A 12,412-nucleotide genomic window follows, 5' to 3' on the forward strand; every position below is an offset into this window, starting at 1 on the left:
CGTTTTCCTTTTAGTTATGATTTAGATTTATTGTTTTCATTCTCGTTCTAATCGCGGTTTCTCTTCTTCTTGTTTCTATTTTGGTTCTTCTTCTAATTTCCTTTTTGTCGTTTAATTAATAATAAATAATCTAATTCTTATTTTCACTCCTATCCTTGTCTCGGTTTCCAGTATTCCTTCCCCTTTTGGTTCTCAGTTTTGTCCTTCTTCTAGTGATCCTTCTCATTCTCATTTCCGTTTTTATTCTCGTTCTGATTCTGGTTCTCATTCTCATTTTAGTTCTCGTTCTCCTTTTCATTCTCATAGTGATTCGATTTCCTTATTTTGATTCTCGTTCTAATTATGGTTTCTCGCATTCCCTATTCTTCTTCTTATTTCTTCTGGTCCTCATTTTCATCCCCATTCTGACTCATTCTGATCCTGATTTTTTTCTCGTCATTGTTGTCGTTTTAATTCTGTTGCCCCGTTTTTCCACAGTTTCGTTCTTCTTCCAGTTCTCAATTTTGCTCTTCGTAGACTCGATCCTACTTCTTCTTTATTTTCATTCGTTTTCATTCTCGTTCTAATTAAGATTTCTCGTATTCCTTCTCCTTCTGGTTCTCATTTCGATTCTTCTTTCAGTTTCCTACTTCTGGTTCTTATTTTCATTCTTCTCCTAATTCACATCTACGATTTCGTTGTCGTCCTGATTACGTTTTTTCGTTTTCATTTCCGTTCTGTTTTTGTTTTCTCTTCTCATTGTCATTCTTCTACTAATTTTCCTTCTTCTCATTCTTGTTCGCATCCTAATTTTGCTTTTCGTTACCAATCGTTAGTCATTTTCGTTCTGATTTTGCTTCTTGTTCTCTTTCTTCTTCTTCGTTTTTATTTTTGTTTTCTCGTTTTCCTCGTACTTACGATTTTTGCTTTCTTGTTTTTATTCTAGTTCTTTTTTGGTTCCTTCCATTCCCTCTTTTCGTTCTTCTTCTAGTTTTTCCTTTTGTTTTCGAACTTCTGACTGTAATTTTTTTCTCATTTTGGTTGTCATTTGTATGCTCCTCCAGATTTTCAATATTCCTTCTCTTTTTTGTGCTTTTCATCCTCGTCTTCATTCTCGTTCTTATTGTCGCTTTCATCTTCGTTCTGATTCCGGTTTCTATTTCCACTTTAGTTTTTGTTCTCGTTCTCGTTCTTGTAGTTATTCTGTTTTCTCGTCCTAATTCTGGTTCCTCTTCTTGTTATTCTCATTTTGTTCTCGGCCTTATTTTCATCGCCGTTCTCATTCTCATTTTGATTCTTTTTTTTCCACTCTTTCTATACTCGACTAGTTTTCATTCTTGTTTTCATCCTCGTTCTGATTCTCATTTTCAACCTGGTTTTCCTTCTTTTTCTAATTATGATTTTTCTTATTCCTTCTGCTTCGGGTTCTCATTTTCGTGCTGTTCCTCAACTTCACTCTCATTTTTTTTTCCTTCTGATTTTCATTCTCAATCTCATTTTCATTCTTGTCATCGTTGCGTTTTCCCATTGTTTTTTAATTTGGACACCCTATATTTAAGTTTATCGTATCTTTTCTGGAATTAATTGGCAGCATAAACCTCAAAAAAACCTGATATCAAAAAAAGAGAGAATCTAAATCTGTAGAATATTTCATTAAAAAATCCGAATTTGTTGTGTAATTAATTTTTAAATAAAACACTTGTGCATTTAAAGAAAATTATAAGTTACAGCTTACAAAAATGCCGCAAAAATAATTAAAAAAAAATTATCAAAATCATGACTTGTCGCACTGCAAAAATAGGGCGAACCGGGAGCTTTCACCAAAAAGCTGCTTCCATAACAACGAGCTTTTCCACGTTTTATTGGAATAACTCGGCCCCGCTCTCGCAAAAATCCAATTTTCGCGATTTTTTCGACGAATCAAACTTAATTATGTTGGTTGTTCATTACCGAAGCATTTAACGAACTTAAAACGTCAAACCCAAGTTGCCAAGTTAATGAAGGAGTGCAAATTGCCTGTCCGCGCATCCCGTCGATCCCCAAGCCCGGTCAAAACTAAAAATCGCGGGTCTTCGACTTCGCATCGAAAAGACAAAACAACCCAAAAGCGCAGCTTATGTTATTAACACACAAACGCTCAAAGAACACAGCCCATTAATTACCTGCAAAGCTGGCAAAGCGCCACGTCCCGGCGTCTTCAATTCCGTTTTATTTCCTTCAACTGTGCCGTAATTTGTATAGTTTTTGGCGACTTTGTTGCAGCAGGAGCGTGTCGAATCGCAGCAATCATACAAATTGAAGCAGGAGTCGATAAAGCCAGGGCCGAGGTGGAGCTTTTATTCAAAGTGCAGCTTTCCACGTGCATATTTTACACGGTTTTATTGTACTTCGGGGCCTGATTGACGGTAATTGTTAATTTCGGAATTGGAGCTTTGAAGGAAGATATTTTGATCGCGAAAATAAATTAGCCGGTGTCGATATTTGTGATTTACAATACAAACAGGCTGAGTTATTGGGTCGATGCGGGATTTACTGCTAAAATAGGTAGAGACTTTTATAAATTTTTGATATACGGCTCCAAGTTTTAAACCTTCCTCATATATCTGTCTAGACGGGCGGTTTGGTTTCCGAGCATGTACAAGTTTATAGTGGATGCCTCGTTATTTTAAACTTTGCATATTAATAATTCAGAGGGAATTTCGATAAGTGGATTTGTCGAAATTTGAGTAGGTAGCAACAGGGCTTTTTTGTTGGACGCAAAAAAATTGACGAGGGGAGGTTTTAGGGATGAAGCAACACAAATCAGCTAATAAATTGTGTGCTCGATACAAACACAGGGTCTTTGAAATTTAAATGCGTCGAATTATCTGTAATATTAATGAAGTAATTCGGGACGTCAGGCCGTTCAGAGGGTGATAAATAACGCATCACGCGGAGAAAATGGTCTTTGAACAGAAATTCTAAAAAAAGATACAGCCTAATTTAATTAATTCTAAGATTTAATAAGTTTTGGTTGACGTCATTAGCTTCACGAAGGAGATGAATAAATAAATTTTAATCGCGGTTCTGTAATCGTTAAATCAACCTTAGTTTCGGGAGAGAAATAACAAAAAATCATTTCGCGGGTTATAAAATAAATTGTAAAATTTGTCATCGAATTTTTATATTCTATCCAAAACTGTGAACACTATAAATAATCCGTTGCAAATATACAGGTGTAATTTTTTATTAATAACCAATAGAATATTGGGTAACGAAGGTTTGGGAAAAAATCGGATTAAAAATCCTGATAATAATGATTCTATTTTTTGAAACCGTTGGATATTTGTGCCTAAGTTTTAATTAATAATTATTTTTTGTGTCACTGTATTTACTATTTCTGTAAGCTTTGTTTTAAAGATGGCATTAAATTAGACCACGTATAAATTTCAGAGCTTCATTTTGTGGAAAACAGATTTATGTTTCTAAGAAACACTTCTCTGTTTATTTTTGTCTTAAAACATTAAATAAAATTATGAATTTTTAACTTTTCAGTGCTTTCGTAAAAGTGTTGATCAGCAATCAAGAATCTTAAATGTAATTTATAATCCTATTTTATTTTTTTTATATTTATTTTACTTAATTCTGATTTTAATGGCTTTAAGCATTAACTTTAAATAACAACAAAATTTAGCTAAGAAAATAAATAAATAGTCTCTTTTGAATATCTGAAACTTGCATGAAACTTTTGGATACTTGGTAAAATAAATGGATTTGAAAGCTATTTTTGCTACAGAAATTACAAGAGAGAAAAGAAAAATAAATTTTCAAAACAAATTAGGAGCTTCGTTTTCCATGGACCTGGGATGATATTATGTCGCTAAAGATTTCTATAAGTAATGTATATTTCTTTCTAAATTGTGGGGCTTCTAGTGTATTTATAAAAATTTCTCTGATAATTTCTCTTTTCTCAACGTTTCACTAGGAAAATATGAAAATATCTCATTTCTTCACGTTCTTGTTCGCATCCTAGTTCTTCTTTACGTTCTCACTCTCATTTCGTTTCATTCTCGTTCTCATTTCCGCTTTAATCCCTGCTGTGATTCTGATTTCTCGTATTCTTGTTCATTCTTCTTGTCATTTTCCCTTCCGTCCTTTTTGATAATCTTCTTGTCTTCCTCCCCGTTCTTGTTCGCATCCTAGTTCTCGTTTTCGTTCTAATCCTGATTTTCATCCTCGGTCTCGTTCTTATTCTTGTTTGTATTCTCGTTTTCATTCTTTTTCTGATATTTGTTTCTCTTATTTCCTCATTTTCGTTCTTCTTCTCGTTACCTTTCTCGCTCTTCTAATTCTCAATTTTGCTCTCTTTTGATTGTTTTCTTGTTTTTATTCATGTTCTGATTCTGGTTTCTCTCATTCTTTCTTCTTGCTATTTTCATTTTCGTTTTTCTTTTCGTTCTTCTTCTCATTTTCATCCGCATTCTCATCCTAGTTTTGATTCTAGTTCTCGTTCCCGTTCTGATTCAGGTTTTTTGTATTTCTTCATTTTCTCATTTTTGTTTTGATTCTCGTTCTGATCTTCATTTTCACCCTCATTTCAATTTTTGATGATTGTGTTCTCTCGTTCTCCTTCAGTTGTGATCTTGCGTTCTTGTTTTTTTTTCTCGTTCTGATTCTAGTTTCTTCCATTCCCCTTCTTCTTGTTCATATTTTCGTTTTTTTTTTCTAATTTACTTTTTTCGTCTCTGACTCCCCGTTTTCCTTCATACTCTAATTCTTATTTTCATTCTCATTCTGGTTTTGATCTTCATATTCATCCTCGTTCTCATTCCCGTTTTCATTCTTATCCTTCTCCCTTTTTCCAATATTCCCTCTCCCTCTTGTTCTCATTCTCGTACTGATTCTAGTTTCTTATTTTCATTCCTTTTTGGTTCTGTTTTCGTTCTTTTACATCTTGCTTTTTATTTTTATTCTTGTTCTGATTCTGATTTTTCTAGTTTACTTTTTTGTTCTCTGATTCCTCGTTTTGGTTCGCACTCTAATTTTTATTTTCGTCCTCATTCTGGTTCTCATCTATATTTTCATCCTTGTTCTTATTCTCATTCTTATCTTCCTCCCAGTTTCCAGTAGTTCCCTTCCTTCTGGTTCACGTTTTCGTTCTCATTCTCGTCTTCACTCCCGCTTTCACTGTCATTTTAGTTTTTGTTTTCATTCTAGCAGTGATTCTGTTCCCTCGTTTTCGTTCTTTTTTTGGTTATGTTTTCCTGCTTTTATTCTCGTTCTGATTCTGGTTTCTCGCATTCCTTGTTCTTGATTTTCTTTTTCTGTTGTTTCTGTTTTTTTTGTGCCGCCTTCGTTGGAATCTTAGGTTCCATTTTCGTTTTGCTCCTCATTTTGTTCCTCATTCTCATCTTCGTTTTCTTTCTGGCACTCCACGTTCTGATACTGCTTTTTCATATTTCCGTTCTTGTTTTCGTTCTCTTTTTGGTTTTTCTTCTAATTATTCCTTTTGTTCTATTCCTACTCGTTAACGTTCGCATTTTCGTTGTGATTCTGGCACTTATCCTCATTTTTGTCCTGATTCTGGTTTCTCCCATTCCTCCTTCTTGCTGTTCCTATCTTCATTCTTTTTTCTCATTTTCGTTTTCCTTCTAGTTCTCATCTGCATCTGTATCCTCGTTTTCATTCTTATCCACCTCCCTGTTTCCATTTTTCCCTCTCCTTCTGGTTTTCATTCTCGTACTGATTCTATTTTTTTGTTTTCGTTCTTTTTTGGTTTGGATTCTCTCATTTCCGTTCATATTTTCGCTGTCTTTCTCGTTGTTCTTCAATTTTTTGTTTTTGTTCGCTTCTTTCTCGTTCACATTCGCATCATAGTTCCCATTTTCATCCTTCTTTCCATTTTCATTCTGGATGTTTTCTCATTTTCTTTTTAATTGTGACTCTGTTTTCTCTCATTCATTCTTCTTGTTCATATTTTCAGTTTTCTTCTAGTTTCCTTTTTTATTCTCTGATTTCTCGTCCCTGTTCGCACTCTATTATTATTTCTCCTTTTCGCTTTCATTTTCGTTCTCGCCCTTGCTGTCATCTTTATTCTGATTCTGGTTGTCCTTCTCATTTTAGTTTTCGTTCTCGTCTTCGTTTCTATTTTGCTTTTTTGTTCTCTGATGCCTTGTTTTCGTTCGCACTCCAATTCTTATTTTCGTTCTCATTCGGATTCCCGTCTTATTTTGATTCTCGTTCTTATTCTCATTTTCATTGTTATCTTCCTCCCGGTTTCCAGTCGTCCCTCCCTTTTTGGTTTCTATTTTCCGCATTTTCGTTCTCATTCGCGTCTTCATTCTCGCTCTGACTGTCATTTTAGTTCTTGTTTTCATTCTCGCACTGATTCTGTTTTCTCATTTTCGTTCTTTTTTCGTTCTGTTTTCTTACTTCTATTCTTGCTCTGATTTTGGTTTCTCCCATTCTCCCTTCTTATTGTTCCTATTTTCGTTCTTTTTCTAGGTTACTTTTTTGTTCTCTGATTCCTTGTTTTCGTTCGCACTCTAATTCTTATTTTCGTTCTCATTCTGGTTCTCATCTTTATTTTCATCCTTGTTCTTATTCTCGTTTTTATTCTTATCTTCCCAGTTTCTAGTGGTCCCTCTCCTTCTGATTCTCATTTTCGTCTTCATTCGCGCTCTCACTGTCATTTTAGTTCTTGTTTTCATTTTAGCATTGATTCCGGTTCTTTACATTCCTTCTTCATGATATTCTTATTTTCTTTTTCTTTTAGTTCTTTTTCTTGCCGCGCTCGTTGGCATCTTGGATTCCATTTTCGTTTTGCTCTTCATTTCGATCCTCATTCTCATCTTCGTTTTCTTCTGCTTTTTTGTATTTCTGTTCTTTTTCTCGTTCTTCTAATTGTTCCTTTTGTTCTATTCTTTCTCGTTAACGTTCGCATTTTTGTTGTGATTCTGATTTTCATCCTGATTTTTATCGTTGTTCTCACCCTCATTTTCATCCTCCTTTCCATTTTTCTTCTGATTCTGCTTTCTTTCACTCCCCCTGCTTGTTGTTCCTATTTTCACTCTTTTTTTGTCATTTTGATCGCCATTCTGGTTCTTATCTTCATATTCATCCTCGTTGATTCTAGTTTCTTGTTTTCGTTCTTTTTCAGTTTTGTTTTTCTTTCTTTTATTTTCGTTCTGGTTTCTCACATTTCTTCTTCTTGGTGTTCTCATTTTTATTTTTATTTTAATTGTCCTTCCTGTTACCCTCATCCTAGGCCTAATTTTCCTTCGCCTGCTCATTTTCATCCACATTCTCATTCTAGTTCTGTCTCTGGTTTTTTGAACTGTCTCATTTTCGTTCTTATTTTCGTCCTTTCTGGTTCTTCTTCACATTCTCTTTTCCATTTTTGTTTTGACTCTATTTTCTTGTTTCCTTTCTAGTTGTGATTCTGTTTTCTCCCATTCATTGCTTGTAGTTTCCCTTTTTGTTTCCTCTCGTTCCCTTTCGCACTCTAATTCTCATTTTTGTTCACATTCTGGTACTCATCCTCATTTCCATTTTTTATCCTAGTTTTCATTCTTACCCTCCTCCCAGTTTACCGTATTCCCTCTCCTTTTGGTTTTCATTTTGGTTCTCCTTCTAGTGCTACTTCCCGTTTTCATTTTCGCTTTTATTTCCGTTCTCACCCGTGCTCATCCTCGTTCCAATTTTGGTTCTCATTCTCATTTTAGTTCTCGTTCCCGTTTTCGTTTTCGTTTTTGTTTTGATTTTGGTTTCTCCCATTCCCTCCCCTTATTTTCGTTCTTTTTCTAGTTTACTTTTTGTTCTCTCATTCTTCGTTTTAATTCGCACTCTAATTCTTATTTTCGTTCTCATTCTAGTTTTCATCTTCATTTTCATCTCCGATCTTATTCTCGTTTTCGTTCTCATTCTCGTTCACACTCTCATTGTCATTTTAGTTTTTGTTTTCATTCTCGCACTGATTCTGCTTTCCCGTTTCCGTTCTTTTTTTTCTGTTTCCTTGCTTTTATTTTCGTTTTGATTCCGGTTTCTCGCGTTTTTTCTTCTCATTTGCGTTTGCCTTTTATATTTTGCTTTCTTGCTTTTATTCTCGTTCTGATTTTGGTTTCTCCCACTTCCTCCCTCCTCTTGTTGTTACTATTTTCGTTCTCTTTCTACTTTACTTTTACTACTTTTATTTTTTTGTTCTCTGATTCCTCGTATTTGTTCGCACTCTAATTCTTATTTTGGTTTTCAGTTTCATTTAATCCTCGTTCTTATCTCCGTTTTCGTTCTCATCCCATTCCGCATTTTCTGATTCTGTTTTCTTGTTTCCATTCTTTTTCTAATTCTGCTTTCTAGCTTTCTCAGATAAATTGATTTGAAAGTTGTTTTCAACTACAAAAATTAAAATAGACAAGAATAAACTTTCAAAACAAATTAGAAGCTTAATTTTCTATGGATATGGTACGATATTGTAACTAACCATTTTTATGATTAATGTATCTTTTTTTCTAGATTGTGGACCTCTTGTAATTATAAAAGATTCTTTGATAATTCGTGTTTTCTCAAGATCGAACGTTCACTCCCGTTTCCGTGAGTCTGTCCTTACTCTGTCTGTTGACGATTTCGTTAGACAAAATTCGGCAATTCGCGTAGCTCATAAACGAACAAAAATGTATCTACTCAACACTCATCCCTTCCAAAATAACTGCTGACGTCATTTCAAAACATTATCAATAAATCTCGCTTTACAGCGTGCCAAATTTTTAACCTCACATTTACGGTTTATCGGAAAAATAATAACTGCTACTTTGAAAAGCGTGCCGAGATTTAAAACCTGCCTAGTTTCCCACCTAAAGTGTTATGAATAAAAATGTAATTTATTTCTCTCCCAGTTGCGGTTTCCGTCAGTAGAGAACTCTTTACCCGTTACAAAAAATAAAATCTGGAAATGACAGCACTTTTAAATTAACGTTCCCTTAAAATACGTCGCATAAAAATAGATTTAATCAATTCAAGCGGAAATGAACGTAGATTCTTTTTTTTTTTTTTGTTATATTATGTGGCTATATTTATTCGTGTTCACGACCCCACGACGCACCGCCTTTATTTTTCGCTACTACCTACTTTTATTGCGCAACAGTAGATAAAGTTGCCATTTTCAGTGTTTTACTAGCTTATTTCCATATAAATGAACAATAAAATTTTTTTCGATCACATAAAACGGCTATTTATTCGGATGACGTTATTCCAAGTGTATTCGATAAATGCAGCACTTGCTTTGTTAAAAATTAACGTCATAGCGGCGGTTTAGTGCTACGTGAAGCGTTATCGACGACGTAAAGATAAATCCAAACAAGGTTTTTGCATTATTTTTCTAGTAGTTTAGTTTCTAGTGTTGTGTTGACTGAAGCGACTTAAAAGTGTCCTTTTTCCAGGAATGTAGCACCCAAACACTGAATGCCAAACTATTATGAGTGAGCTGCAGTCGACGATAGAATTTTCCGTGGAATTGTACAAGTTTTACAATGTCGATTTATTTCAAAGAGGGTAAGTCTAAAATTATTCGCGTATACCACTGCTAGAAACTCATGACGTCATCAATTTTTTTTAGAATGTACCAAGTCCGCTGCTCCCTGCGCGTCTCCTCCAAGCTAAGCGTCGAAGTCGAAGTGACCACCCCCGAAGTGAGCGCCGGCCTGGGCACGGCCATCGTCCTCGGCAACTACGGCGCCTGCCGTCCCTTCCAGATCTTGTACCGGAACGAAGAGGTGTCCCTCAAGGATGTGGTACTGTTCAGGTGCCACATGCTGGTCGACGGAAATAACCTGAAGGAGTCGCTGGACCGCGCCGAGTTCTCGTTGGTCCTGGAGCTGTGGTTCAGCGACACCTCGCCAGTGTCCATGGTGATGGTGTCCTCCAGGACGCTGCAGCTCAACATGTCGCCGGCGGAAGGCCTGCACTACCACCTGCCCGTTCTGTTCGATTACTTCCACCTCTCGGCCATCTCGCTGACGATACACGCGGTGTTGACGGCGGTGCACCAGCCATCGATGAAGTAAGGGTGCAGTTGTGGTAGTATTATTGCCGAGCGTAAGCTAAGGAAGTATTGTAATCGTTGTTAGAGTACGAAGAAATAGTTCTTTCGTTTCCGTGTGTCTGTCTGTCTGTCTGCCGTCTGTCCGGATTTTTATTAGACAGATAATCCGCGAAACTGTTTTCAAATTTTGTGTGTATATTAAGACTATCGAAAAATCCAGATTTATTTACCTTCGACCAATTTTTTGATATCACAATTTTCCTTTTTTATTTTATTTAATTTTTTCAACTTCTCGACTTCCAAATTTTTCAATTTTTTGTTTCTTCAATTTTTTTCGGTTTTTCAATTTTTTCCTTTCCTCAATTTTTAAAATTTTTCATTTCCTTTATTTTTTCAATGTTTCTTTCGATTTTATGATTTTTAAATTTTTTAATTTTACAATTTCCGTATTTCTGAAATATCCAATTTTCCAATTTTTACTTCCCGAGCGTATGCAAAGGAAGTATTGTAATCGAGTCCGTCGGCCGACTCTCTACTTTTACGTTTTTTCGATCTTTCATGACCCCTAGAAGACGAAGAAATAGGTCTCCCATTTCCGTCTGTCCGTCTGTCTGTCGGTCTGTCCGTCTGTCCGTCTGCCGTCCCGGATTTTTATTAGACAGATAATCTCCGAAAGTACTCGACCGATTGTTGTGAAATTTTGTACTTATATTAAGAATATCATGTAGATGGTAAAACGCTAACCAAAATTTGTCTAATCATCCCCACCACTAATGCGATGACGTCACTTCAAAATTGTACATAGTAAATGGGTTTTCAATTGTATAAAATAGCATAGTCCTACATATGTAGTTTACAACTCTGAATCGACTTTTCACCCGAAACGTCCAGATTTTTGGAAAAAAAATCAAAATTATAAAACAACATTTTGCAATTTAATTTTGAATCTGCTAACCCGAATGTTTTGAAATGTTGCAGATGTTTTAAGGCTATAAAGAGCATCATAAATCTTTAGTCAAAATATATTTGGTTATCCCCTCCAAAAACTTGATGACGTCAGCTCAAAAGTTTGCCGAAAAAATCATATCTAAAATGTACAAAAAATGATGAGTCTGTACTTGTGATATATCACTCCATCCATATTTTTTGGATTTTGATATACAGGGTGACTCAAAAAAATTAATGAATGCGTAAATTTATTTTATTGGTTTACTCAGGAACTACAAAACCGAATTCTTTGAAATCTACTACGAAAAAAAAAACATAATAGGCATGCAGTCGTACGTTTCCGACAGCGAGGGAAGTACTGTCTAAACTCTTTAGACCATTTTTTTTTATTTTCAATGTTTCGACTTTACAGTATTTGGTTCTTTATTTTTGTACCTTTTCGATTTTTAAGTTTCTCAATTTGTAATCTTTCGATTTTTCAAGCTTTCGATTTCCAGTTTGTAGGTTTTCATTTTACACGTCTTCGTTTTTACTTCCCGAGCGTAAGCAAAGGAAGTATTGTAATCGAGTCCGTCGGCCGACTCTCTACTTTTACGTTTTCTCGATCTTTCATGACCCCTAGAAGACGAAGAAATAGGTCTCCCATTTCCGTCTGTCTGTCCGTCTGTCCGTCCGTCTGTCCGTCCGTCTGTCCGTCTGTCCGTCTGTTGTCCCGGATTTTTATTAGACAGATAATCTCCGAAAGTACTCGACCGATTGTTGTGAAATTTTGTACTTATATTAAGAATATCATGTAGATGGTAAAACGCTAACCAAAATTTGTCTAATCATCCCCACCACTAATGCGATGACGTCACTTCAAAATTGTACATAGTAAATGGGTTTTCAATTGTATAAAATAACATAGTCCTACACATGTAGTTTACAACTCTGAATCGACTTTTCACCCGAAACGTCCAGATTTTTGGAAAAAAAATCAAAATTATAAAACAACATTTTGAAATTTAATTTTTAATCTGCTAACCAGAATGCTTTGAAGCAGATGTTTTAAGGCTATAAAGAGCATCATAAATCTTTAGTCAAAAAATATTTGCTTATCCCCTCCAAAAACTTGATGACGTCAGCTCAAAAGTTTGTGGAATAAATCATATCTAAAATGTACAAAATATGATGAGTCTGTACTTGTGATCTATCACTCCATTCATATTTTTTGGATTTGCATATACAGGGTGACTCAAAAAAATTAATGAATGCGTAAATATATTTTATTGATTTAATCAGGAACTACAAAACCGAATGCTCTGAAATCTTGCAGATGTTTTAAGGTCATAAAGAGCATAATAAATGTTTAGTCAAAATTTATTTGCTTATCCCCTCCAAAAACTTGATGACGTCAGCTCGAAAGTTTGCCGAATAAATCATATCTAAAATGTACAAAATATGATGAGCCTGTACTTGTCATTTATCACT

General features: G+C 35.1%; 1 protein-coding gene across 7 annotated transcripts in view; it reads left to right on the top strand.

Moving 5' to 3' along the window:
* The window catches only part of LOC135127706 (protein FAM135A), a 57,229-nt gene that overhangs the window by 14,124 nt on the left and 30,693 nt on the right, over positions 1-12,412 (top strand). For 6 of the 7 annotated variants that reach the window (XM_064054269.1, XM_064054268.1, XM_064054267.1 and 3 more), the window contains 2 exons: positions 9,393-9,504; positions 9,569-10,012. In XM_064054269.1, coding sequence (XP_063910339.1) covers positions 9,428-9,504; positions 9,569-10,012 — 521 coding nt within the window. In that variant the 5' untranslated portion in view covers positions 9,393-9,427. Of the gene's footprint in view, positions 1-9,113; positions 9,315-9,392; positions 9,505-9,568; positions 10,013-12,412 lie in introns of those variants that run through there. The other variant, XM_064054271.1, reaches the window with a different exon arrangement.

This window comes from Zophobas morio, unplaced genomic scaffold, assembly GCF_036711695.1.
Source record: "Zophobas morio isolate AGI-343-1 ecotype UQ-CSIRO unplaced genomic scaffold, CSIRO_AGI_Zmor_V1 ptg000012l, whole genome shotgun sequence".
Taxonomy (NCBI): Eukaryota; Metazoa; Arthropoda; class Insecta; order Coleoptera; family Tenebrionidae; genus Zophobas; species Zophobas morio.